The sequence below is a fragment of the Notechis scutatus genome, chromosome 15 (assembly GCF_049901735.1).
Source record: "Notechis scutatus isolate UNSWTSFEM ecotype Mainland chromosome 15, rNotScu1.2, whole genome shotgun sequence".
Lineage (NCBI taxonomy): Eukaryota > Metazoa > Chordata > Lepidosauria > Squamata > Elapidae > Notechis > Notechis scutatus.
The window spans coordinates 3,447,515-3,474,911 of NC_142023.1; the positions used below are offsets into that span (position 1 = coordinate 3,447,515).

A 27,397-nucleotide genomic window follows, 5' to 3' on the forward strand; every position below is an offset into this window, starting at 1 on the left:
TTAATATTGTCTGCCACGTCTATTAATCTCTGCCACCTGCCTTTGATCCCCAGAGCTAGGGTGGGGGCTTCGCTAGCAGTGGTGGCTCTTCCGTCCCAAGAACCGGCCCATAGATTTCCACTGCTCTCCTCTCCTCTGCCTTCTGCGCATCCACGCAACAGGCACTGGACCCAGCAGTTTCTCCTCTTCCGCATCAGCCACCTCCAGACCTGGGGGCTGTTGACTCTCGATCTGAGGGCTGACGGACGGTCCAGGCTCTGCCTCTGTCTGTCTCTCTCTGCCACCTCCATTCTCTCTTCCCCCTCGAAATTCTCAGGTTGCCTTGATGCTGACCCTAACTCTCATGCCTCCTCCTCCTCCTCCTTTGATTCGGCTGCTGGAAGAGGCCGGCAGCTGATAGGCCACAAAACTCTTCCTCTTCTTTCTTTAGTCCTAAGCCTGACCTTAGTGGATCTTCCTGGGATGACCAAGGTTCCAGTTGGAGACCAGCCAGTAGACATCGAGTTCCAGATCCGTGACATGTTGATGCAGTTTGTCACCAAAGAAAACTGCCTTATCCTTGCGGTCTCTCCAGCCAACAGCGATCTGGCCAACTCCGATGCTCTTAAGATTGCCAAAGAAGTTGACCCTCAAGGTAAGGCCCATGTTAGGTTTTTGGCCTTGGGGGGTGGGGTCTGTCGCAGTGGTAGGATTCAATTTTTTTTACTACTGGTTCTGTGGGCGTGGCTTGGTGGGCGTGGCAGGGGAAAGATACTGTAAAATCTCCAGTCAGAGGTGGCATTGGCCGGTTCTCCAAACTACTCAACATTTCCGCTGCCGGTTCTCCAGAACTGGTCAGAACCTGCTGAATACCACCTCTAGTCTGTCGGTTTCTGCAAACCAGTTTCTTTTTGTCTCCTGAATTATGGATGGTTACAAAGGGATCCAGAAACAGGAAGAAAAGAGGTTATATTCAAATGTATTAATTTATCAGATTTATGTATCTCGTATAAAGTCGCAACCTTTGGAATACTTTTTTAAAAATACTTTATTAAATAAATTTATATACATACATTAAAATCAAAACATTCCATTTATCGCAACACGAGCAAATACAGTGTTCACTCTAATTGACAATTCTCTCATTGTATCAAATATTGATAAACTCAGATGTCATACTAAATTTCATTCAAATTATTTATCACAATTAAATTTACATATAATTTTATGAATTTCCATCATACCCTTTTATTTGACTTTTTATTCCTTTCTTGTCTATCTTCTAGCCAACTGTACCATAAGTTCCAAATTTCATAGTAGAACAGAATCCTTTTTATTAATATGGGAGACATTTTATCAATGGCTAGAAAATAGAAGCAGAAGTTAGAAACTTAAAATTGAAAAGAATGTTTAATTAAATAACGTAAGATGAAGTAACGTAAGATTAGTAATATTACTACTAATATGTTTGGATGATAATTGTTATAAAGAGCATCATTAAAATGTTTGTTATCATTATTCAAAATCCAGACAACACCCTGTCAATGTGAATATTGAGGTTTTGTGTCCACCAAAAATGTATAATGTAAAAAAAAAGGTGTAAATAATTTTTTTAAAAAAAGTTATCTGCTTGTGACCCAACAGGCCAACGTACCATTGGGGTCATCACCAAATTGGACCTCATGGATGAAGGAACTGATGCCCGAGATGTTCTGGAGAACAAGCTGCTTCCATTAAGGAGAGGTAAAGGTCCTTGCCTTGTTATCTTCTAAAAAATAAATTTTATTAATTTTACCATTAAAATCAGATCTACAATACATACACAAAAAAACAAGGCCTTGACAAGGCCAAGAAAAGAAAGAAAGAGAGAGATGTAAAAAGAAAGAAAAAGGGAAGAAAAGAGAAAGAGAAATGAAAAAGAAACATTTAAAAAAAACAATATCCTTTTTGACAGTCCTCAATATATTACAACAATTGGAACCCCTGGTATAACTGGTTAATTCAAAGATAGACTGTTTATAAGAGAAACTTAGTTGAGGGCAATTTAAGTATAGATACCGATAAGATGTGCATATATGATACAACTTAAGAAGAATAGATCTTACAGACTGCCTTGTTATCTTCACAAGCCTTGCTTTCTTTTGAAGTCCATCTTTGACCAGCCATCTCAACGACGCTATCACGCTTCACGGGGAGATGTTTCTCCTTGGCTTGAGGAAAGATCTAGATCCGTGAGGGCGAAACTGTGACACGCGTGCCAGAGATGGCACACAGAGCCCTCTCGGTGGGCACGCGCACCATCGCCGGCTGCTGTCTTCTGGTTTTTGGCGCACACCTGCGCTCCAGCCAGCTGGTTTTCGTGGGCTCCAGAGCGCTGGAAAATGGCCCGAAAATGTCCAAAAAACCCAGGCCGTTTTCAGGCTATTGTCAACTAAAAAGATACGCCTTTGGTCTTTTTAAGCTGCCAGCAGAAAAGAAGTGGGAGAAAACAGTGCATTCCTCAAGTGCCTAGATAATCACCCTGGCAGCCCAGGGTACAGCCAGTAATATGGGATGAAAAATACTTTTTTGGAGGGGGGAGTAATGATGTTGTAATGGTAATGTAGACCTTCTGGGATATAGGAATCTCAGAAGTCAGCATTGCCATTACAACCTCAATACAGGTGGTCCTCGGCTTATGACCCAATCGAGATCAACATTTCTGTCACTAAGTGAGACATCTGTTCAAAGAGTTTTGCCCCATTGGAAGGCTTTTCTTTGCCCCAGTTGTTAAGTGAGTAGCACGGTTGTTGAGTGAATCTGGCTTCCCCGTGGACTTCGCTTATCAGGTCGCAGAAGCTGATCATGTGACCTTGGGACACTGCGCCATAAATATGAGTCCGTTGCCGAGCCTCTGAATTTTAATCACGTGACCCCTTGAGATGCTGCAACGGTCATAAGTGTGAAAAACGGTTGTAAGTCCCTTTTTAAAAAATGATGTTCTAACTTCAAACGGCCACAAAAGGTACTGTTGTAAGTTGAGAACCATCGGGGTGGGGGGAAATGGCTTTATCCAAGATAAAGACATTCCTGCAATTACAACTCTACAATCCTTATAGTATTATCCTTATAGTAAAATCTGGGTTAGTAATATCACAAAAATATCAAGGAAAAATACCTCATTGGAATGATCTGATTAAAAACCTTTGACTTCAACGCCGCACTTCTGTTCAATTTCTCTGCCAAATCTTGCTGAAAACTTTCTTTTGCTATTCTTCCTCCCAAAAACCATAATTCCAGCTTGTAAAAAATCAGGCCAGATTCCAACGAGAATTGACTCTCAACAAGCTTGTCAAATTCCTTATGCCTATTTCTCTCTCTCTGTATATATAAAAGACGGATAGTTAAGTCATTTCTTCTTAAATGTCTCGATTCTTCTATACCGCCAATTTCTAGGAATCTGGGAATTCTTTGATTAGCATCCTGTTGTTTTGAGGAAGTGGGGGGGAAAAAAGCCATGTTCTCATTTTCCCTGATAGAATTAAAGTTGAGGGAAGCTAGCAGAATTTCCTGGATGGCTTCTATCTTCATTCTTTGATAGATGCTAACAGGAAGGAAATGATTTGCCTAGGCATCCTGTCCATTGTTAAAGAGGGGAAATACTCAACCATTGTGTGTGGGGCCTCAAATTCCAGTTTCAAACACTCCCCTTTTCTGCCCAGCCTTCCTGCTGCTAGGGTTCATACAACCTTAGCACCCAATTTATTCTGATTTATTGGATTTAGGCAAACTTGGGACCGTCCCAAAGATGTTGTACTTTTTTACTGGAGCGTTGAGAACATGACATCTCAAAAAAATGCTGGAGAGATTCAAACTTGAGCAAAATGAGCTGCGAAATAAATTTGATCAACAGAGCACTCTCGGCATTGACAAAATCCCCGTTGGTCAATTGCAGAAGGCAGTTTTGTTTGGAACAGATTACATCCTGAGAGGAGATCTTTAATCCCGTTAAATATCCACATCTGTCTATCCCACATCTTCAAGAAAGATACAATAGGTGGTCATAAATACCAGATCCCGTCTGAACATCTAGCTGAGTGTGATGAACAATCATTTGATATCTATGGAGATTCTCAGTCCTCCAGGTCATGGTTGTCCCAAAGGTGTTTTTTCAAGAGGCTACCAGATTTTCTGGCTTTTCTTTGAAGATGTTCTCATCCAGGAAGCTTCTTAAAGTCAGACTGGATGGTGGTGGGGAATGGAAGGATTTATATTCCTTGCACACAGCTGGCCATTTGCATCCTTTTAGAGGGCTGCTGAGGCCACTTGGAGGTTTATCTGTGTCCTCAGGGTAACCTGAGAGGTACAAATGGGTGTGGAGTCTTCTTGGAACTGTTCTTCTTGGAAGAACAGTTCCCAATTGCATCACCCAGGGTACCCCCTCCAAGTGCCCTTAATGACTTGCTAAAAGGATGCAAATGACCAGCTGTCTGCAAAGAGCATAAATCCTTCCGTTCCCTACCATCCAGTCAGAGCTGATGTCCTGCCCCTGTTAGAATCTGACTCTGAGGAAGAGGAGGAACAGCTGACAGGGAGTGGGAGTGTGGCTCCAGAGGTTGTGTAGGAAACTGGGGAAGGGCACAGGCCAGCTGGGCATTCAGAGGAAGACCCAGGCCCATACCCTCTTCATCCAAGGGCACGTAGGGAGGAGCAGATAATGGAGAAATGTGAATGATGTGGTGTGCGGGGAGGAAAGGGCCCTGATCCCCTTCATGGGCTGCAGCTGGGAGGACTGTTTAAAAGAACAAACTGCACATGGGCCAGTGCTGGGAGCAAAGTGTGAAATAATTCTAATCTGTCAGTTCTTATCTGACTACTGAGGACGTCTTCAAGCCCTTATCCCGCTTTGTTTCATTAATTGCTCCAGTGTGTTGTTTTTTTTCTATTTATAATTTATATGCATTTTGAGTTTGAACAGAATTCTTCCTTTTCACAACTGTTTGTGGGGGAGTTTTTTCTCCAGTCAGTGATAATTGGACCTTGGAGGCCAAGTTGAAGGAATTAAAGGAACTTCACCTGTTTTTGTGACTTTGTTGCTTTTGTACCCCACCCTGGGTCATCACAGCTGAAGAAGCTACTTGGATGAGGAATGAAACGTCTTCAAAGAAAAAACAGAAAGTCCAGTTGCCTCTCGAAAAAAGCCTAATTTGATGATGATGATTATAATAACAGTAATAACAACAATGACACTTCTTAGACCCTTCCCTATTTTGTAATTTTGGAAGGTAGCATTTCCAGGTGTTTATCCTCTGATGTCTGGTGTCCTTCTGTAGGTTACATCGGAGTGGTGAACCGTAGCCAGAAGGACATCGATGGGAAGAAGGACATCCAAGCGGCTTTAGCGGCCGAACGCAAGTTCTTCCTCTCCCATCCGGCGTACCGGCACATGGCTGACCGTATGGGCACTCCCTACTTGCAGAAAACTTTGAATCAGGTAACGTTTACCTGCAGAGCTGCCCCGAGGCACAGAAATCTGCCCATTGGATTCAGAGTCCTCAATTTACAACCATTCAGAGTTATGACAGACCTCCTCCCCACTCCTCCCAAAGCTATTTACAACCAGATTTTGAAGTTATGATGGCCACAGGCCCCTCCTTGCCCCATGGTCACATGATCGCATTTGGGGGGAGCTTGCCAATCAGCTCACCTTTATAACTGCTTGCACCATCCCACGGTCACCTGTCCGTGATTTTTGATGTTTTGTTTTTTTTGCTGGTTTTCAGCATTTACGTCCAGTTTCCAGCAAAAAAGCCCACTTGTTAGCAACAGCAATGGCACTTACTTATATACCGCTTCACAGCGCCTTACAGCCCTCTCTAAGCAGTTTGCAGAGCCAGCCTCTTGCCTCCAACAATCTTAAGTCCTCATTTGACCGGAAGGATGGGAGGCTGAGTCAACCTTGAGCTAGTTAGGATTGAACTGCTGGCAGTGGGCAGTGTGTTAGCCTGTTATACTGCATTCTAACCACTGTGCAACCATGATAGGATAGATAGATAGATAGATAGATAGATAGATAGATAGATAGATAGATAGATAGATAGATAGATAGATAGATAGATAGATAGATAGATAGATGGATAGACAAACAGACAGACAGACAGACAGACAGACAGACAGACATAGAGATAGATAGTAATAGAACTTAAACATATATACCACTTCACGGTGCTTTCCAACCCTCTCTAAGCAGTTTGCAGAGCCAGCCTCTTGCCTCCAACAATCTTAAGTCCTCATTTGACCGGAAGGATGGGAGGGCTGAGTCAACCTTGAGCTAGTTAGGATTGAACTGAAATGGCAATGGGCAGTGTGTTAGCCTGTTATACTGCATTCTAACCACTGTGCAACCATGATAGGATAGATAGATAGATAGATAGATAGATAGATAGATAGATAGATAGATAGATAGATAGATAGATAGATAGATAGATGGATGGATGGATGGATGGATGGATGGATGGATGGATGGATGGATGGATGGATGGATGGATGGATGGATGGATGGATGGATGGATAGACAAACAGACAGACAGACAGACAGGCAGACAGACAGACATAGAGATAGATAGTAATAGAACTTAAACTTATATACCACTTCACGGTGCTTTCCAACCCTCTCTAAGCGGTTTACAGAGCCAGTCTTTTGCCCCCAACAATCTGGGTCCTCATTTTACCCACCTTTGAAGGATGGAAAGCGGAGTCAACCTTGAGCCTGGTGAGATTTGAACTGCTGAACTGAAAGATAGATGGATGGATGGATGGATGGATGGATAGATGGACGGACGGATGGACAGACGGACGGACGGACGGATGGACAGACAGACGGACAGACATAGAGATAGATCAATAGGAATTGCACTTAGACTTATATACCACTTCACAGCTCTCTCTAAGTGGTTTACAGAGCCAGTCTTTTGCCCCCAACAATCTGGCTCCTAATTTTACCAACCTCGGAAGGATGGAAGGCTAAGTCAACCTTGAGCCGGTCAGGATCAAACTGCCAGCAGTTCGGCAGTCAGCAGAAATAGCCTGCAATACTACATTCTAACCACTGCGCTACCATGTCTGATAGAGATAGATAGATAGATAGATAGATAGATAGATAGATAGATAGATAGATAGATAGATAGATAGAGATAGATAGATAGATAGATAGATAGATAGAAAATAGATAGATAGATAGATAGATAGATAGATAGATAGATAGATAAAGAGCACTGAGACTTATATACAACTTCACAGTGCTTTCCAGCCCCCTCTACGCGGTTTACAGAGTCAGCCTTTTGCCCCCAACAATCTGGGTCCTCATTTTAATGACCTCAGAAGGACGGAAGGCTGAGTCAACCTTGAGCCTGGTGAGATTCAAACTGCCAAACTGCTGGCATCTGGCAGTCAGCAGAAGTAGCCTGCAGTACTGCACTCTAACCACTGCGCCACCATGGCTCCTGTTAGATGAAATAGACTCACTCAATGACCATGGAGTTTACTTAATGTGACGTTTGAGTAATGATCGCTGCGGAAAAGGTCTAAGGGGAGGAAGACTTGCCCAAAGTGTGAAGCTACTGAAAGAAAAGAGGAGCATATAAAACTAGAATTTGGCTCGTGTTCTGATCCCCATGTTTGCTTCTGTTGTGTGCAGCAACTGACCAATCACATCCGCGAAACACTCCCAGGGCTGAGGAACAAGCTCCAGTGTCAGCTGCTATCTATTGAGAAAGAAGTAGAAGAATACAAGAATTTCCGTCCGGATGATCCAGCCCGCAAAACCAAAGCTTTGCTCCAGTAAGTCCTACGTCGTCTTGATATGTGGGAAGACGGGACAAAGTAGGAACTCTGTAGGCAAAACAGTCAAGGTGTCAGGATTCCAGCAATCACTCTAATTAAATCATGATTCTCGAGCCAAACTTCAAAAACTTCAAAGGATTCTGTTACGATATGTACAGAATAACCCTTGAGTAATAAGGATATGCACATGGAAACATTTATGAGAACAGATTAGAGGCAACCTACTGGCACAGCCCTGTATGAAGCCAACTCTGGCATACGTAATTTACAGTCCACTGTGACCCTGTTTCCTCCCTCTCGCTGGGTGTGTCATAAATCAGATTCTCCAATTGAGCCTGTTCACAGGCTGGGTGTGTCATCAATCATATTCTCCAATTAAATATATTTGTCGGCAAAAGCTCTGGTAGTTTAGTTACAATCTTTTAAAGATAAGAGTTGGAATGTACTTTTGCTTTCAATTGCTCTTCTAGATTTCCTTCCCTCCCTCTTTTTTTTTAATGGCAACTACTAAAACAGGCATAGGAATGTTTTATGAGTTGACACAAGGATGTTCCATTGAAGTTCCAGCAGCTCAGACTATGGATTATGAACAGTAGGTCCTTCAATGTTGGTCCAATGTTTGGTCACCACACTATCAAAAAGATGTTGAGACTCTAGCAAGGGTGCAGAGAAGAGCAATCAAGAGGATGAGGGTTCTGGAGGCTCAAACATAGGATGAATGGTTGCAGGAACTGGGCCTGGCTAGTCTGGGGAAGAGAAGGACCAGGGGAGACAGGATAGCAGTCTTCCAGTATTTTAGGGGCTGCCACAGAGAGGAGGAAGGGGTCAAGCTATTTTCCAAAGCCCCCGAAGGCCAGACAAGGAATAATGGATGGAAACTGACCAAGGAGAGATTCAACCTGGAAATAAGGATAAATTTTCTGACAGTGAAAGCAATCAATCCATGGAACAGACGTTGCCTTCAGAAGTTGTGGGAGCTTCATCACTTGAGACTTTCAAGAAAAGACTGAACAACAATATGTCAGAAATGGTGTAGGGTTTCCTGCTTGGGTGGAGAGTTGGACTAGATGACCTATAAGGTCCGTTCCAACTCTGTTCATCTGTTAAGGTTCTTCAATGTTCTTGGAAATCAAGTGGAAGCTAGAGTAGATGTTTCCACCATAACCATATTTCTCTCTCTCTTTCCTCCAGGATGGTCCAGCAATTTTCTGTGGACTTTGAGAAACGCATCGAAGGTTCTGGAGATCAGATCGATACCTATGAACTCTCCGGTGGTGCTCGGATCAATCGTATCTTTCATGAACGGTTCCCATTTGAGCTTGTGAAGGTAACACTAAGCCTCCGTTGACTGTTATCCTCATATCTCCCAGGTTGTCTCTTTAGGTCAGCCTTAAGACCTAAAATATAAACTTAGACCTGTAAGTCCGGAACTTCTAGGTTCTAACTCAAGACAGCGCTAGAAAACTATTCAGTTTTAATCATCAATAACATTTAAATATGAAGTATTCCAGTGTTTGAGGGGGTGCCACAAAGAAGAAGGTGTGTGTGTGTGTGTGTGTGTGTGTGTGTGTGTGTGTGTGTGTGTGTGTGAAATTATTCTCCAAAGCACCAGAGGGCAGGAAAAGAAACAATGGGTGGAAACTAACCAAGGAAGAGAAACAACCTGGAATTAAGGAGAAAATTTCTAACAGTGAGGAAAATTAACCAGTGGAACTACTTGCCACCAGAAATGGTGGGTGCTTCATCACTGGAGGTTTTTAAGAGGAGATTGGACAGCCACTTGTCTGAAGTAGTATAGGTTCTCCTGCTTGAGCAGGGGGCTGGACTAGAAGACCTCCGTGGCCCCTTCCAGCTCTATTTTGTTCTGTTCTGTTCTATTATGTTCTACCCTATTCTGTGGTTTCTTCCCCAAACCCCCAAAACTTTAACAGACTGTCTACTATTGACCTCACCCCTTTCCTAAGAGGTCTGTAGGGGCCGTGCATAAGCGCACTAACGTGCCTATCGTCCCTGTCCTATTGTTTCTTTTATTTTTTTAAATTTTTCTTATATGTATCCATTTTGCATTTGGCATCAAAAAAATTTTTGATGCCAAATGCAAAAACGGATGTCAGGACGAGATTCAGGGTGAAATTCCATTCTTTAAAAATGGTATAGCTTGCTGTTTGTAAAAGTCACGTATTTTTGGTGTCCCGGGATGAAAACGTGTGATGCCGTGGTAACAAAAAACTGGTGCATCAGGATGCCGGGACGAGATTCAGGGTTCGGGACAGAAATTCGGGAGTGCAATTTTTTTTTATCCCAAATTCAAAAATAGATGCCAAAATTGACATAAATAAATAAATAAATAAATAAATAATTAAAATAAATAAATTTGTCCAATATAAAGAAAGATAGTGCTGGGACAGCCATGCAGTTATGTTCTAGTTGTCAAGCTGGCTTCTCCATCATCCCCATAGTGCTTTTCAATAAGTACATACCTTTGTTACAGTAGAATTTATTGTACACTATCCAGCATCATGTATTATGAGATGGATGGCTACATAAATATGATAAACAAAAATAAATAAATAACCATCTCCCAGGGTGATTAGAGAGGAACATCTGGAAGATGAATGGTAGGACAAGGGTGCTCCTGTAGGACTACCCAATTTAAAAAAATTAGGTGATGTTTCTAGGAATGTCCGAATGTCCCATCACCGCTCCAGATTAAAGAAGGTTAAATCTACCTCTTTCTTTGTGGATCCCTTGAGTCCATAAAGCAATTTGGGGGGTTCTTCTCTTGGGGTTCCTCATCCGTGTCTCTCTTTCCTGGTGCAGATGGAATTTGATGAGAAAGAACTCCGAAGAGAGATCAGCTACGCGATTAAGAACATCCACGGTATCAGGTACGTATTGATGGTCTCCTAACTTCTTCTGAACATAACTCTAGAATTCTCACGCCAGAAGATGTCAGAGTTAGGGTAGGTTGGCTCAAAATACCTGCCCAGACCACTCACTTTGCAATAGTTTGGTAGGTTCTGCTATTAACTTATTCGTGGCCACACGTTCTTCCTCCTGAGATAAAGTCTCATCTCTATGTTGGGAAGATATGTTGTCCTGAAGAGGACAAGGAGGTGGTGAAATTAGGGTCACTTACTCATGGATAATTTCAGGTTACTTTTCTGAATAGAGGCCAAAGCTCAGCTTCATAATCCAATAGAGATGGAATATTGTCTGAAGCTTCTCCGATACTTTCATGAGTTAGACTCCCCACTGTCCATAGACTGGAGAGCTGAGCCAACACAGTTGTTAATCTAGATGTCCCTCAAGGATGCGATGTTTTATCATTTGGTAGAATTTGATCTTGGAGCCCAACGAACCAGGTTGGCCCCATCCAAACTAGGGTTCAAAAGGAGACACAACTTTTGGATTCTACTCTTCTCAGACGAGCGACCAGGTTAAATGAATGTTGAAATGTGCTTTAATATAATATATGATGTGCAGGAGACATGGTTGAGCCCGGTGGTTACAGAAGCTTACCAGAAGTGGTACAGCATGAGATGTATGATGCTTAATCATTTAATTTTAAATTTCTTCATATGCCAGTATAGGTAGACCTGAGATGGTGTGGGCTTTAGGAATGAAATTGCCCAAAATAGATGTTGATGGAAAATAGCTGCCTGATTTGGCCATCCCTATCTAAGGAGCTTTGCCATCAAAATTGGATTCTGTACACAAATGCCCCTTTTATCCTGTTTCCCCAGCTGCAGCTAATGAAGGGAATCGGGGCCTTTTTCTCCCCCATAACCCACGTTGCTCCCTTCTCCATTCCTCCCTGCATGCTCTAGGATGAAGAGAGGGTGGGCCTGGGTCTTCCTCTGAATGCCCAGCCGGACTGTGCCCTTCCCCAGTTTCTTCCACAGCCACCAGAGCCACCCTCCCACTCCCTGTCAGCTGTTCCACCTCTCCCTCGGAATCAAACTCCAACATGGGCATGACACAGGGCTTGTCCTTCTGGGCTTCACACTTCCCTCCTCAAAGGGCGGCTGGCTTTCTGTGTAATAGGGCAACCCCTTTGGTCCTTTTATGCAATGCGATGACGTTTTCCTCGCCCTACTATCTCCTTCTGCTCTTGTCCTCCTCCTCCACCACCACCACCAACCCTCACTCCGTGTGTAGAACTGGTCTCTTCACGCCTGACATGGCTTTTGAGACCATCGTGAAGAAGCAAGTCAAGAAGATTAAAGAGCCTTGCGTGAAATGCGTGGACATGGTCATTTCGGAGTTAATCAATACGGTTAGACAGTGCACCAAGAAGGTAAACCTGGGAAGGCGGGGCATGAGACCCCAACATGCTCGTGACCCCACCTCTCCCCAGCTGAAGCACAGCATTTCTGATCTGGGGGGCTGACCCCGCCTGGTGCAAACGTCTTGTGGTTTCCTTCTGGGTTGCCCTTCTTCACAGCATGCCTAGACTTGAGTGAACGCTGCGTGGTGTTTCCTTGCCCATCAGTAAACCATGGCAAAGCTTAAAAGCTTGAAATGTTTCTCCAGTCGAAGTTTTGGGGTTGGAATGTTTCTGGGATTCTGCAAGGTCGGACGGAGATGTGGAGTAATTGCTTTCTGTCCACTTTAGAGTTGTTGTTGTTTTTTGGTTCCCCAAAAGAAAAGAAAAAAAATGGCCATTTTCTCTCTTGGCCGGCCAATGTTTCCGTTTAATGCCCAGGAGTCCTCCAGTTTGGAGAAACCAAATTTATAAGGCAAAAACGGAGGTAGGGTTTTAAGAATGGGTACAATCCCTGCCACGTCACTGTGGTTTTCTGAGATTTGATAAGAGCGGATCATCGTAAAATGAAATCTGCTAGTGCTTTCCTTCACCTGGGTTGGTTTCTTCTGTTGCTTTCCTTCTCTTCTTCTTCTTCTTCTTCTTCTTCTTCTTCTTCTTCTTCTTCTTCTTCTTCTTCTTCTTCTTCTTCTTCTTCTTCTTCTTCTTCTTCTTCTTCTTCTTCTTCTTCTTCTTCTTCTTCCTTCTTCTTCTTCTTCTTCTTCCTCCTCCTCCTCCTCCTCCTCCTCCTCCTCCTCCTCCTCCTCCTCCTCCTCCTCCTCTTCTTCTTCTTCTTCTTCTTCTTTCTTCTTCTTCTTCTTCTTCTTCTTCTTCTTCTTCTTCTTCTTCTTCTTCTTCTTCTTCTTCTTCTTCTTCTTTCCCCCAAAAATTGGGCTATTCAACTGAAAATCCAGGAATGATCCTTCCCTTTGCCCAAGTGTTCTTGGAAGTATTTGATCCATGTTGGCAGAATCGTTCCACAACTTGGTGAAGGAAGGTGAAGTTAGTGCTCTCTCACATAGCTAGTTGGGTCTCACTCATTTTTCCCCTCCAGAATTCATCCCCAAATCTATCTATCTATCTATCTATCTATCTATCTATCTATCTATCTATCTATCTATCTATCTATCTATCTATCTATCTATCTATCTATCTATCTATCTATCTATCTATCTATCTATCCATCCATCCATCCATCCATCCATACATACATACATACATACATACATACATACATTTTGGAACAATCAAGTCACACATTTTTGGAACCGTACATATCAACCCATAACAACCCACAATTCAACAGCTCCATTTTGGAATTGTTGAACCCAACTCTACCACTCTTAAAATCCTACGTCTGTCTTCCCCTCTGAAATATCCACACGGGTTGAGTCTTCAGAGCCTGAAGATCTCAGAAAATGGTATCGTCGGGATCTGCTTTTATATCTTCAGAGATTGGCCTGGTTTTCTGATTGGCTTGGTCTGGGTCCTGCTCCAAAAAGCAGCCAAGGGTTGAAGATCATCCACTTAGAAACACCTCCCTCTCTCTGTTGCTCATAAAAAAGGGCGACCTTGAAAGATACGTCAACGTATGGATTCAGAGGAACACGTAGAATGGTTCCCATCTCAGCTATTTGTTTTCCAAAGCTGAAGAAAAATAAGAATGGGACAGGGCCAAGGGAAAGCCAGGACTTCAAGCGAGATGGTGGTTGAAGTTCTTCCTTCAAAAATGAAAAGGCATTTGACTCATAGTGTGGGAAGCTGGAACTTTACCCATCTTGGGCAACCTGTTGGCCAGTAGGGAGCAGGTAAGGGGATGGGGAAGAGATGGACGGAGCCTGAGAAAGCTCTTTGTGGTAGACAGGTCCCGGCAAAGGACAAGAGGGATGTCTACTTTGGCAAGGAACCGCAGCAAAGTTGGGTTAGGGTCCTTTGACGAAATGGGCGTACCTGTTGCAGGTTCCTCAAGGTGCTAGAATGCTGGGAGGAGTTTTCTTTTTCTATCCTGCTATCTTGGGGAGAGGGGGGGTCTTCCTGTATGAGGAGCACCCAGAAATTTGCCATTCGCTCCCGGTAATCACTATCCCTTGGGCTGCCAAGTATAGAGTGTCATCTGAACAATTGGACCAATCGTCCTCATTATGCGGTCTCGGTTAATTTCCCTGTGAGTCAAATCCACATTCGTTGCTTTTCTTTAAGCCCCTTTCCTGCTTCTGAACTTATTTCTTCCCTTCTTTCCCTCCACCTCCTTTCTCCGTTATGTTTTTTTTCCCCCTCTCTTTCCGTCTCCCTCACCCACTCCAAAGAGCAGACAAATCCATGCCTCTAAGAGAGTCTTTTTGTAGCTGACCTGTTCTGAAGGACAGGAGAAGGGAGAACGAAAAGAAGGAAGGAAGGAAGGAAGGAAGGAAGGAAGGAAGGAAGGAAGGAAGGAAGGAAGGAAGGAAGGAAGGAAGGAAGGAAGGAAGGAATTAATGCTGATTGCAGCATGCTGGCTGGGGCAATTCTGGGAGTTGAAACCCACGCACCTTAAAGAGACCAAGATTGAGAAACATTGATCTGGTAGATGTTGGACTGAGTATAGTTTGGCTCCGGTGGCCTTGTCTTGTCTTCATAACTCAACGATTTTAAGAAGATGGGAAGTTTTAACTCGGTTTCCAAAGTTTAAATCCCTTAGGGAGATAGGTGTGTTTGCCAACACATGCATAGTTATCTTCTTCAAGTTCTCAAGATGCCACACTTGACTTGTCCCCTTGAAATGTCACCCTAAGGGAGGCGGCCCACCCTGTTAAAAGAAGAAGGAAAACCAAGACTGGTTCCCAGTCTTGGTTGGAGAGAGGAAAGGAGGACAGGAATGGGAAGATCCATCTCTGCGTGTTACCCTTCATCCTTTTTTAAAAACTCATCCCATAGCTTGCCATTTCTCATTTCCCTTTTTCTAACCTGGAGTATTCACTCGATGCTTGGCAGCACATGGAATCTACTAATGATGATTGGTAACCTCTGTCCGTGGAGAGAATGATCCAGAAGAAAAAAAAGAGAACTACCATAGCTTCTCTCTCTGTTTACCTTGTGTTTTTTTTCTCTTCTTCTTTTCTTTCCCCCCTTCTCTCTCTCTCTCTCTCTTTGATTCTCTCCTCCCTCCGTCTGCTTCACGCCTTCCTCCCCTCCTCATTGCTTCTTCTCCCTCCCTCCCTCCCACCCACTTACCTCCCCTGCTCCCTGTTCATCGTGCAGAACGGGTCTCTTCACGCCTGACCTCGCTTTTGAAGCCATAGTGAAAAAGCAGATGCAAAAACTGAAGGAGCCCTGTTTGAAGTGTGTGGACATGGTAGTGAGTGAACTCACGTCCACCATCAGAAAGTGTAGCGGCAAGGTAAAGATCCTGCAAAGGAGAGCTACTTCCCTCTACCTGCCTCCATTTAAAAAAACCAAAAAAAAACCAATGCCATTTTGCGGGCACACAGAGACGAACCCACAAGATGCGCCCCTGTGCCTGTTTTGATGAGACAACAGTCGAAGGTGGGAGAAGGAGAAGGTTCCATGAGGTGATTTTCTCCCTCAGACAATTGTCAGAGAGAATGGGGATAGAAGAGAAGGAACGGTCATTGGAGATCAAGAGGTGATGGGGTGAAGATGCTTGTTGGGCCATAAGTAGACAGGGTCTAGCTCTGAAGGACAAGGGAGGAGGTGGTAGAACTTCTATCTTCTCCTTCTTCTTCTGAGTGCTTCAAAGTCCTAGATTGGCCACTCAAGGAGAAAACTAGTCTGAGGTGTTCTTGATATGGCCTACTTGTCATCTGAAGCAAAGTCTTGGTCTGAATGTCTATGCAGATTCTCAGTCCTCCAGGTCATGGTTGTTCCAAAGTTACTTTTTTTCAAGAGGCCATTGGTCTTTCTGGTTTTTCTTTGAAGACATTTCACTTCTCATCCAAGAGGCTTCTTCAGCTCTGGCACAGCTAAATGTTCAAGAGGCAACTGGACTTCCTTGGTTTTTCCTTGAAGACGTTTCGCTTCTCATCCCAGAAGCTTCTTCAGTTCAGGTCTAACCAGGGTTTCACCCTGATGCCCGCGAAGACAAAATCTGTCTCCCAGATTTCTTGCTGTTGGCACCCATCTTAAATTTGATTTCTCTTAAAATCTCATTTCTTAACCTTTCTTCTCCTCGCGTTGGCATTCCATTAATTTTACACACACAAAAAGCGTTAAATAGGAGAGCACCACACTCACCAAACACTGGAAAATTGTGGAAACTCTTTTCCAAAAACACCATTCCGAGTCCACGTTATGAGCTACAGTTTTTTAGGACATCTGGACACCGTTAGATGGCGCCACACACCTCTTGAATCCGTATGGCATCTTGGCTCTCGATTTACCCAGCCAACAAACCAGTGGAACAAACTTCAGATTCTCGAAGCTTTGACTTTGATCGGTAACGACGACAAAAGCTTTGGAAGTTTAGATTCTCGGATGCCTTTCACGACTGGATCTAGGCAGGGCAAGGAAGACTTTTGGGCGGAACCAAGAATGAGAAAAGAAAGGGAACTTAACATCCTTATTTGAGAAGAAAGAAAAAAAAGTACGGATGTTGTTTTTTTCCCCATGCAATAGCAAAAAGGGAGGTCAGGCTTGGTGAAGGTTTGCTGGTCAGCTGGGCGAAGCTGCAACGGTCTTAAAAAGCAGCTCTGTGTTGTTGCAACAACGTGGTTGCAAGCAACCTCCTTAGACGTGGTTGCCACAAGGAGGATCGCAAGAGAAGCCAGGGAGGGATTTCAATTTTCTGCTGATGATTCTCCGAAGCTCCCTGTTCACTTAAAACAATAGCCAGCCAAGAGGATTCCTGGGTGATTAAAGGATGATCTTTCTTGTGCCTTCTCAATTCCTGCCCCACGGAATACCTTCCCATGGGCAACTTCCCTGGGAGGGTGGAGGGAAGCCACAATGCTGGTTCTTCCTTCCTTCCTCTCTCTCTCTCTGTATTTTGTCTTTGGAAGAGTTGCTCGAAAACGCTTTGTTCGAAAACTTCAGCAGGCAGGGGGGGTTCAGTAGCTGCAACTCAGCTCCCCAAATCCCAAAGGACAAGGGAAAGAAAAGATATTTGGTTAACTTGTGTTTTGGGTCCTTCTGCAGACAAATATACCGCTTCAGAGTGCTTTCTGGCCCACTCTAAATGGTTTATAGAGTCGGCCTCTTGCCCCCACCCAACAATCTGGGGCCTCATTTTACCCATTTCGGAAGGATGGGAGGCTGAGTCAACCTTGAGCCGGTTAGAATCAAACTGCTGGCAGTTGGCAGTTGGCAGCCTGCAATATTGCATTCTAACCACTGCGCCACCATGGCAGGTAGATGATAGATAGATAGATAGATAGATAGATAGATAGATAGATAGATAGATAGATAGATAAGTAGATAGATAGATAGATAGATAGATAGATAGACAGACAGACAGACACTGTAGATGATATAGATAGATAGATAGATAGATAGATAGATAGATAGATAGATAGATAGATAGATAGATAGACAGACAGACAGACAGATGATAGATATGATAGACATAGAGATAGATCAATAGCAATAACACTTAGACTTATATACCGCTTCACAGCCCTCTCTAAGCTGTTTACAGAGTCCATCCCCAACAATCTGGGTCCTCATTTTACCCACCTCAGGAGGATGGAAGGGTGAGTCAACGTTGAGCCAGTCAGGATCAAACTGCCAGCAATTCGGCAGTCAGCAGAAGTAGCCTGCAATACTGCATTCTAACCACTGCGCCATCACGGCTGATAGATAGACAGATACAGATAGACAGATGGACAGACATAGATAGATAGACAGGCAGACAGGCAGGCAGACATAGAGATAGATCAATAGCAATAGCGCTTAAGACTTATATCCCGCTTCACAATGCTTTTACAGCCTTCTCTAAGCGGTTCACAGAGTCAGCCTCTTGCCCCCAACAATCTGGGTCCTCATTTTACTGACCTCGGAAGGATGGAAGGTTGAGTCAACCTTAAGCCGGTCAGGATCGAAATGCTGGCAGTTGGCAGAGTTAGCCTGTAATACTGCATTCTAACCACTGCGCCACCACGGCTCCTAATGCAACATCCGATCAGCTACAGCAATAGCCATAGTCCTTAGATTTATATGCAGCTTCGCAGTGCTTCCCACCCCTCTCTAAGCCGTTTACAGAGTCAACCTCTTGCCCCCAACAATCTGGGTCCTCATTTGACCAACCTTGGAAGGATGGAAGGACGAGTCAACCTCGATCCTGTGAACATGGGGATGTTGCAATGAAAGATGTGGCGACGTCTCACTTTTTTCAGTGCCATTGTAACTTCCAACGATTGCTAAACAAATGGTTGCAAACCGAGGATTCCGTGCATTCGGATGAAAAAAAAAACTTGAGCTGTTTAAACAATACCTTCACATTTTGTTTTTTGTTTTCTTAATTTTCCTCTTTCTGACAATGGCTTTCTGCTCCCCAAATTCCTTAATGATGAACTCACTACAAGCAAAGCCCTCCCCTGACTGCAAAAAGAAAAAAAGAAGAAGGAGAAAAAAAAAAACCATTTTAAAAATCCTGCATGTGAGAGAGGAGGGGAAAGGGAAAAAAAAAAGAGAGGAAAATCATGCCTAAGGATTGCTAAACGAGACAGGAAATGAATCCATCTGTTTTTCCAGGAGCCCCTGTGTGGGTGTCGGTGAAGAATGGAGAAGAGATGACAGATCTGCCTGAAAGAGAAATCAAAAAAAAATTTCGGAGAAGGGGGTGGAATAGAAAGGCAGGGAATCAAGAATTTAAGGATAATAAAATCAAGATCGCTTGAAGTGTTTGTGCCACTTTAGAATGCACTATACACTTGGAATGCCGCATCCACTTTTGGTCACCACGCTATAAAAAGAAGATGTTGAGATTCTGAAAACAGTTGCAGAGAAGAGCAACAAAGAAGGCTAAACCATATGAAGGATATCGGTGGAGATTCTCAGTCATCCAGGTCATGGCTGTCCCCAAAGTGTTTTTTTCAAGAGGCAACTGGACTTGGTTGGTGTTTCCTTGAAGACGTTTCGCTTCTCACCCAAGAAGCTTCTTCAGCTCTGACTGGATGGTGGTGGGGAATGGAAGGATTTATGCTCTCTGCAGACAGCTGGTCATTTGCATCCTTTGAGACGGCCGTTGAGGCTACTTCCAGCATTTCCAAGAAGGCTGCACACATCCTTTGGTACCACTCAGGTGACCTGGATAATCTTCTAAGTGGCCTCAACGGCTCTCTAAAAGGATGCAAATGAACAGCTGTCTATAAATCCTTCCGTTCCCCGCCAGCATCCAGTCAGAGCTGAAGAAGCTTCTTGGATGAGGAGCGAAACCCTCTTCAAAGGAAAACCAGAAAGTCCAGTTGCCTCTTGGGGGAAAAGCACCTTTGGGACATGTGAAGGATGGTGGCAGGAACTGGGTGTGTCCAGTTTAATGAAGAGAAGGACTAGGGGTGACATGATCAGCAGTTTTCCAATGGGCTGCCACAAAGAAGAGGGGGATCAAGCTATTCTCCAAAGTGCCTGAAGGCAAAACGAGAAGCATCAGATGGAAACTAATCAAGGAGTGAAGTGACCTAGAACTAAGGAGGGATTTTCTGACAGTGAGAACAATAAACCAGCAGAAACGACTGGCCTCCAGAAATCGTGGGTGCTCCAACACTGCAGGCTTTGAAGAAGAGGTTGGGCAACCATTTGTCTGAAATGGTCTAGGTCTTCCTGCCTGAGCATGGAGGGGTTGGAGTAGAAGACCTCCAAGGTCCCCTTCCAGCTCTTGTTATTCTGTATTCTGTAGTGTAAAAGCATCCTGGCCCTCTCGAAGCAAGGAAAAATATGAGGGCACTTGGGAAATGAGGTTAGGTTTGGGAAGCTGTCAAGAATGATGGGAGTCATGGAGTCCAAGCCGGTGAAGCATGAATTTGGCAAAGGAGGATTTGTCGTGGCGGAGCCTCGCTCTCCAGGATTCACCAATTTCATTTCCCTGGCATCCTGACCCCAACGGCCATATTCTATGTCCGTACAGGGTGTTCAGCCACAGACTAACCAACAAGCAACTGGCTAGGGCTCTTTTTCCACGGCTTCTTTCACGTGTGAGTCAAATCCGGTGCTCCACCAGCGGAGCAAAACTTGTCAACATCCCGCCGGCCCATCATGAAATCCTTCATTCCATGTCAGGATAGGAAGAGGGCGACTGGCTGCATCCATTCCAGGGATGCAGCCAGTTTGGAGATGTAGGTTAGCGATGGATCAGGGGATCTGATGGTTTGCAGTGTTGTGGTTCGCTGGCAGCCTGTGCAGATGGCAGTGGAATCGGACAGTGGGGAAGAACGGGGACCAGTCTAGGAATCTGGAGAGGACTCAGATGAGGGTCATGTGTCTGATGCAGGGATGGGCCAGGATCATCTGGGAGTGGGGTGCTGACTCCGGAGCCTCTGGAGTCTGGCAGCAGTGAGGCAAAGGACCCAGGGGAGCCTGTTCCCAGAGCGTGTGCGCGCAGAGCTGCTAGAAGTTGAGGGCAGCTGAAACAAAAGCGGAGACTCAGGAGTAAGGCTTGGAGGTGATTGCCCCTCCCATAAGGTATAACGGATAGACAAAGGTGAAGAAACCTTTGCAGGAAGCAAAGTCATTTGTTCGGTTCAGATTAATCCATGAAGCTCTTTGTACTTCGGCTGGGCTTTTTTCTAGTTCATTTGACACTTCTGTTATTGGCAGCACTTCACAGGAAAGAAAGGTGAGCGCTTATCTCGAGGGACTTTTTTGAGATTAATTCCGGCTGGGAATGAAAACAATTCCCAGCATTGCAATAAAATAAGACTTGTTTTTAAAATAAGCATGTGCCTATTTACAGTCTAGGAAGCCTTGATCAGAACATGCAGGGTGAGGCATCTCCTCTCCCTTGGCTTCCTCCAGGATCATGGTTAGAAAGATTTAGGAGCAGGAAACTGAGTGTCTGTCGAGGTTGAATTAAGGCGCCCACCAGCCCCCTCCTCCAGTTTGCCCGCTCTCTTGTTCAAAAGGATGGCATTTTCTGGGTGCTGCTTATCTTACAGCCCCCTCTTCCCGCCGCCGTGCACCCCAACGCATGATCCATTTTTTGTGTGGAGCGGGAAATGAATGTTCCTGTGTTGTGAGTTGCTCGTGGTCCGCCACTCTCCTTGTCGTGCATGTCCTCTCTTTCCCAAAACGTTGGATGCTGCTTCCCCCGCATGAGATTGTGCTAAATGGCTACCGTCAAAATGTGACATAAACTTTGTGAAATCTTTTTTGCAATTTTTAAGTGGGGTGGGTGGGGGGGTAGGGAGAGGAATGAGGTGGGGTCTGTTTTGGATAAGAAGAGTTGGGAGAGTGTTTTCCAATTTCCAAACTGGGTTTTGGTTTACCTATCTGGTTTTTGCTGTCTCCAGTTGAGAAAGAAGATGTTCTCCAGAGCGGTGTTCTTCAACCTTGGCTACTTGAAGATGTATAGACTTCAACTCCCAGAATTCCCCAGCCAGCTGAATTCTGGGAGTTGAAGTGCACATGCCTTTCAAGGGGCCAAGGTCAAGAAACCCTGCTCTAGAACAACAGCAAACTGTCAGGGTTCCGGCGATTGCCCTCGTTAAATCATGAGCCTCAAGCCAAGCTTCAAAAAAATTCAAAATATTTATTAGGAGCAGTATGCTGGCATTAACCTAAATGAAGCCAACTCTGGCATCATAAATAGTCTCCTTACCCCTTGTCAAATGATGGTTAAGGATGGCTTTCTTGTTAAACCCACCCAGGGTCTTCTGAAGGGGTGGCTATCGTTCATTCCATAACTCATCTTCAACATCCTCCTCCTGGCAGGGGAGATGTTGTCGGTGTGACCCCAAGCCATGGTTCCTTGAATCATGGTTGATTGGTTAAGGCCCTGTTAGTGTGACTCACTCCACATACTGACTTCCTAAGTCAAGATTTGCAAGCCACCATGGATGGATTTGTTCTCCACTGAAAAGAAAGATCACTGGGATTGACAGCAGGCTTACAACAGGCCTTAAGGAAGAACTTCCAAACTTGGTTGAATGTTGGAAAACATCTTCGCAGCTTTCCCTTTTCCCATATTCTTCCCTTTTGCTTTCTCATTCCCCAACAACCTGGCCAGATACTCCTGGAGTGTGTTTGGGTATGTTTTCCACCTTCTTCCCTGTCTGGACATTCTTCCCTCTCTATTTTCCCCCCCATACAGCTAAGCCAATATCCCCACCTGCGGGAGGAGATGGAGCGTATCGTGACTACTTACATCCGGGAGAGAGAAGGAAGGACCAAAGACCAGGTATGTTCTATCTGGAGAAGCTTCCCATTCCTGTAGCTACCCAACCACCTGCTTCCAGAGGGACCCCTTGGGCAGTTTTTCGTTTGGAGTCCACGCTTCTCCCCCCAATGAAACCCAGCCTTCCTCATCAGGAGAATCCTCCTCCCAGAGGGTTATAGGAGCAGAAAACCCACAGTTTTGGAGGCCCTGATGCAGTATCGTAGTGTTAGTAACCATGAGCTTAGTGTGGAGATGTTGATGGAGGTCGTTTTGAGGGCTCTCAAAGGGTTCAACTCTCTCTTGTCATGGTTTTCGTTCCCAGGTCATGCTCCTGATAGACATTGAATTGGCCTACATGAACACCAATCATGAAGACTTCATTGGATTTGCCAAGTAAGTCAAAATTTACTCATGAGATGACTTGAGGCAGCCCATCTTTTTGGTGTTGAGCTTGTTCCTCTTGACAAATTTCACCCAGCCATTAACTCTTATTTTGTTATCTGCCTTCTGGGGAAAGTTAAAAACGCTGCTTTCCCAGAGGGCTACAGAGATTCTCAGTCATGGTGGTCCCAGAGAGGCTTTTTCAAAAGGCGGTTGGACTTTGTTTTTCCTCGAAGACGTTTCGCTTCTCATCCAAGAAGCTTCTTCAGTTCTCATCCAAGAAGACTCTTCAGTCAGAACTGAAGGAAGCTTCTTGGATGAGAAGCGAAACTAGAAGATCTTCAAGGTCCCTTCCAACTCTCTTCTGATTGAGTGATTGCTCGAAAATTTAATGTTGCAAAGTATATTGGAATGAAAGCTTTTTAGATATTTCACAGTCCATCTCCTGTTGGGAGATAATCGAAAGAAAATATAACTATTGTAAGAGAGAGAGAGAGAGAAAGAGAGAGAGAGAGAGAGGCATATCTATCTATCAGCTATCTATCATCTAGCTATCATCTAACTAAATATCTATCATCATCTATCTATCTATATCATCTATCATCTATCTTTCATTCTATTATCATCTATCATCTATCTATCATCTATCTATCATCTATCTATCAATCTATCATCTGTCATCTATCTATCATCTGTCATCTATCTATCATCTATCATCCAGCTATAATCTATCTATCTATCTATCTATCTATCTATCTATCTATCTATCTATCTATCTATCTATCTATCTATCTATCTATCTATCTATCTATCTATTATCTATCTATGTATCTATCTATCTATCTATCTATCTATCTATCTATCTATCTATCTATCTATCTATCTATATCTATCTATCTATCTATCTATCTATCTATCTATCTATCTATCTATCTATCTATCTATCTATCTATCTACCTATCTACAGTATCTATCTACAGTATCTATCTACAGTATCTATCTATCTATCTATCTATCTATCTATCTATCTATCTATCTATCTATCTATCTATCTATCTATCATATCTATCATACATCTATCTATCTATCTATCTATCTATCTATCTATCTATCTATCTATCTATCTATCTATCTATCTATCTATCTATCTATCTATCTATCTATCTATCTACAGTATCTATCTATCTATCTATCTATCTATCTATCTATCTATCTATTCTATATCTACAGTATCTATCTATCTATCTATCTCTATCTATCTATCTATCTATCTATCTATCTATCTATCTATCTATCTATCTATCTATCTATCTATCATCTACAGTATCTATATAGCTATCTAAGCATTTCTCTTTTGCAGTGCCCAGCAGAGGAGCAGCCAAATGAGTAAGAAAAAAACAGCTGGGAATCAGGTAAGAATCCCTCAATAATTGAAAGTGAGGGGGGGTCCCATGCAATGAATGGATGTCAGTGGTCTTCCCTGTCATTTGGCATGATTTATGGTGGATGCTTTCATTAATGTGCATTGTGGATGCATTGTGGGTGATGTGGACCATGTCATCTACGGAGATAAATTCGGCTTCTGTATGTTGGCCATCCATTGGCTCCCGTTTTCGTCCCATTTTTCAACCCCCAGATAGGTAGATAAGATTTGGAAGTAGAAGGTTTGTTAGCAGTGTTGTGAAGACGGAAGAGGTTTGGATGGCCTTCTTACCTTCTTGTCAACTCATAAACCATTCGTATGCCTCTTTTAGTAGTTGCCATTAAAAAAAAGTGGGGGGGGGGAGGAAGGAAATCTGGAAGAGCAGTGAAGAAGTTTGGAAGTGATGGTACATTCCAACTCTTATCTTTAAAAGATTGTAACTAAACTATCAGAGCTTTTGCCTCCGAACATATTTAATTTGGAGAATGTGATTGATGTCACCCAGCCCGTAATTGGAGAACATGATTGATGACACCCAGCCTGTGAACGGGCTCAATTGGAGAATCTGGTTTATGAGACACCCAGGGGGAAGGTGGGAAACAGGGCCATAGATGACTGTAAATTACGTATGCCAGAGTTGGCTTAATACAGGGCAGGGCCAGTATGTCGCCTCAATTAAATCCTTTGCAGTTTTTTGAAGTTTGGCTCGAGAATCATGATTTAATTAGGGCGATTGCTGGAATCCTGACACTTCTCCCAATCCATCATGCTAAAAAAAAAACACTCCGTAGTCTTGGGGAAAAGAAAAATTGAGATATTGATTGAAATTAGCACACCGATCGGTAAAAATCTGATGGTTACGACCAAGGTTGGACTTCATCTCCTGTCCTACCTACCAACCTAGGTGCTACTTACCTCTATAGGTAGTCCTCAACTTACCACAGTTCATTGAGTGACCGTTTGAAGTTACAATGGCACTGAAAAAGAAGGACATTTAGGACCATTTTTCACACTTACGACCTTTGCAGCCTCCGCACAGTCACGAGGTTTATGTTCGTATGATTGACAACTGACTCATATTCATGACAGTTGCAGTGGGATCATCTTTTGCAACCTTCTGACAAGCGAAGTCAACGGTGAAACCTGTCATGCCCCTGTTGGAGTCTGATTCTGAGGAGGAGGTCGAACAGCTGACAGGAAGTGGGATTGTGACTCCGGTGGCTGTGGAGGAAACTGGGGAAGGGCATAGTCCATCTAGGCATTCAGAGGAAGACCCAGGCCCACCCTCTCTTCCTCCTAGGGCACGCAGGGAGGAACGGAGAAGGGAGCAACATGGGTTACGGGGGAGAAAAAGGCCCTGATTCCCTTCATTAGCTGCAGCCAAACATCCAAATTTGGATCAGGTGATTTATGGGGATACCGCAATGGTCGTAAGTGTGAAAAATGGCCATAAGTCACTATTTTCAATTCTGTTGCCACTTCAAATGGTCACTAAATGAACTGTTGGAAGTCAAGGACTGTGTCAGCCTCCAAGAATCCTTTTTCTGCTTGTCTTTCTGGCTGCCATAGAAACAGGGGACAGACTGTCTATAGTAAGTCGAAACAAGGCCCTCCCATTTTGAGATATCTGTGTTTCTCATCAACACGTCTTAGGAAAGATGAAAAAATCTTAGAAAAAATCTGCTTTTTCCTTCCTTCTCCAATAGTTTTGGACTCCCAACTCCTAAACTGACTTAGGTTTGAGTTGAAACGCCAAACCTCCATAATTGAGTGGCCCATAATCTCGATTCAGGGGTCCTTCAAGACCAGCCGATGCTTAATTTTCCCCCTTTCTTCTTCTTTTCCCTCCTTTTTATTTAAGCAGAATTTTCTTTGGCGGCGTAAGCTTTTTTTTTTTTTTAGTGTTATCCAGGTGTTGGTTTGAGCAAACATCTTCAGTCACAAATATTTGGGGGTGGATGGATGGGCGGAAGATCATCTACCGGTCTTCCCAAAGTTAGTGTCCTCCAAGTGGTTTATGACTACAGTTCCCAATATCCTTCGTTGGGCACCGTGGAAATCTGGACATTGTGATGTCCGCATTTGGTGGAATCAAATCGGGAAGGCTATATCTATATGTGTGTACATACATCTATGCATTTGTGTGTGTCTCTCTCTATGTGTGTATACACACACACACACACACACTTTTGGTGCGCGCAGCTTCTTCCTTCCAATTGCTTTATTTTTTTGTTTTTTGAGTAATAATTTTTCCTTTCTTTGCTCCTGTTGTCTCTGCTGGTGCTGCTCTGTTTTTTCAGGATGAGATCCTGGTGAGTAAGAGCTGGTGGGGAGGGAGAAATAAAATAGCCACTCATTGTTTGTGGCATGTCTGAAAAAAAATTACTAATTTTAGAACCTCTGGGAGGTGTGCAGACAAAGCAGGGAGGAGAAAGAAGTCAAATCAGTTTTTTTGGGGAAAGAGAAACAAGGAAGCGAAAAGATTCGAAATTGGAGAAGGGTTTATTCATTTTGGATACTGCAGGCAGATCAGAGAAACGTGGAGGGAATTGTAAAATTAAGAGTTTAAAATTTCACCTTTCCAACGTCCCAGAGGTTTCATATTGCAAAATCCACCCCATCTAGATTATCTGGTGCTTTGGGGAATGTGGTTACTACACCTATTGCTACAACTAGAAGATGCTCCTTTAAGGAGCAGGACGTGCAAACAAATGCTTTTAAACATGCCTGAAACTCAACTGGCAGATTCCAAGCTGAGGAGAAGAATGAAATGCCCAATAGATGAGGGTAGAAGGGAGAAAAAGGACAATGGTCATCAGTTAACTGGAACTTAGGATGATAGACATGGAAAGCGAGGGAACGCATTCCCAAAACAATGTCATTTGTGTGCTGGCACCCAACACAAGCGTGTCCTGATGTCACTATGCAAAGGATGTGAGCAGATGCCAAGATCTATATGTCAATGGGACCACCCAGTTTCAGTAAACATGAACCTCTAGTAGTTTGAGATGGGGCTTCTTCAGTAGAGTCCTCCAATCTGATGTTCTGGAGATGCGGTGTCCAGTTGCCACTCCCTCCAGTTGAGCATGGTCCATAGCCATCTTTTCTGGAGCTCCTAGTTGCGGAGGTGCAACCTTTCGAAAGCCACCATCTTAGGAAGGCGGGGGGCTTCTTGAATTTGACC

At 43.8% G+C, this 27,397-nt stretch overlaps 2 protein-coding genes across 4 annotated transcripts in view; both read left to right on the forward strand.

Annotated features, from left to right (window-relative positions):
* The window catches only part of DNM1 (dynamin 1), an 87,298-nt gene that overhangs the window by 15,250 nt on the left and 44,651 nt on the right, over nucleotides 1-27,397 (forward strand). For 2 of the 3 annotated variants that reach the window (XM_087944088.1, XM_087944085.1), the window contains exons 4-14: nucleotides 431-634; nucleotides 1,624-1,722; nucleotides 5,292-5,452; nucleotides 7,655-7,797; nucleotides 8,992-9,127; nucleotides 10,621-10,688; nucleotides 11,962-12,100; nucleotides 22,344-22,430; nucleotides 22,732-22,802; nucleotides 24,151-24,202; nucleotides 26,514-26,525. In XM_087944088.1, coding sequence (XP_087800214.1) covers nucleotides 431-634; nucleotides 1,624-1,722; nucleotides 5,292-5,452; nucleotides 7,655-7,797; nucleotides 8,992-9,127; nucleotides 10,621-10,688; nucleotides 11,962-12,100; nucleotides 22,344-22,430; nucleotides 22,732-22,802; nucleotides 24,151-24,202; nucleotides 26,514-26,525 — 1,172 coding nt within the window. The remainder of the gene's footprint in view (nucleotides 1-430; nucleotides 635-1,623; nucleotides 1,723-5,291; nucleotides 5,453-7,654; nucleotides 7,798-8,991; nucleotides 9,128-10,620; nucleotides 10,689-11,961; nucleotides 12,101-22,343; nucleotides 22,431-22,731; nucleotides 22,803-24,150; nucleotides 24,203-26,513; nucleotides 26,526-27,397) is intronic. The other variant, XM_087944087.1, reaches the window with a different exon arrangement.
* Nucleotides 1-27,397, forward strand: part of COQ4 (coenzyme Q4) — a 143,395-nt gene that overhangs the window by 6,371 nt on the left and 109,627 nt on the right. The window lies entirely within an intron of this gene.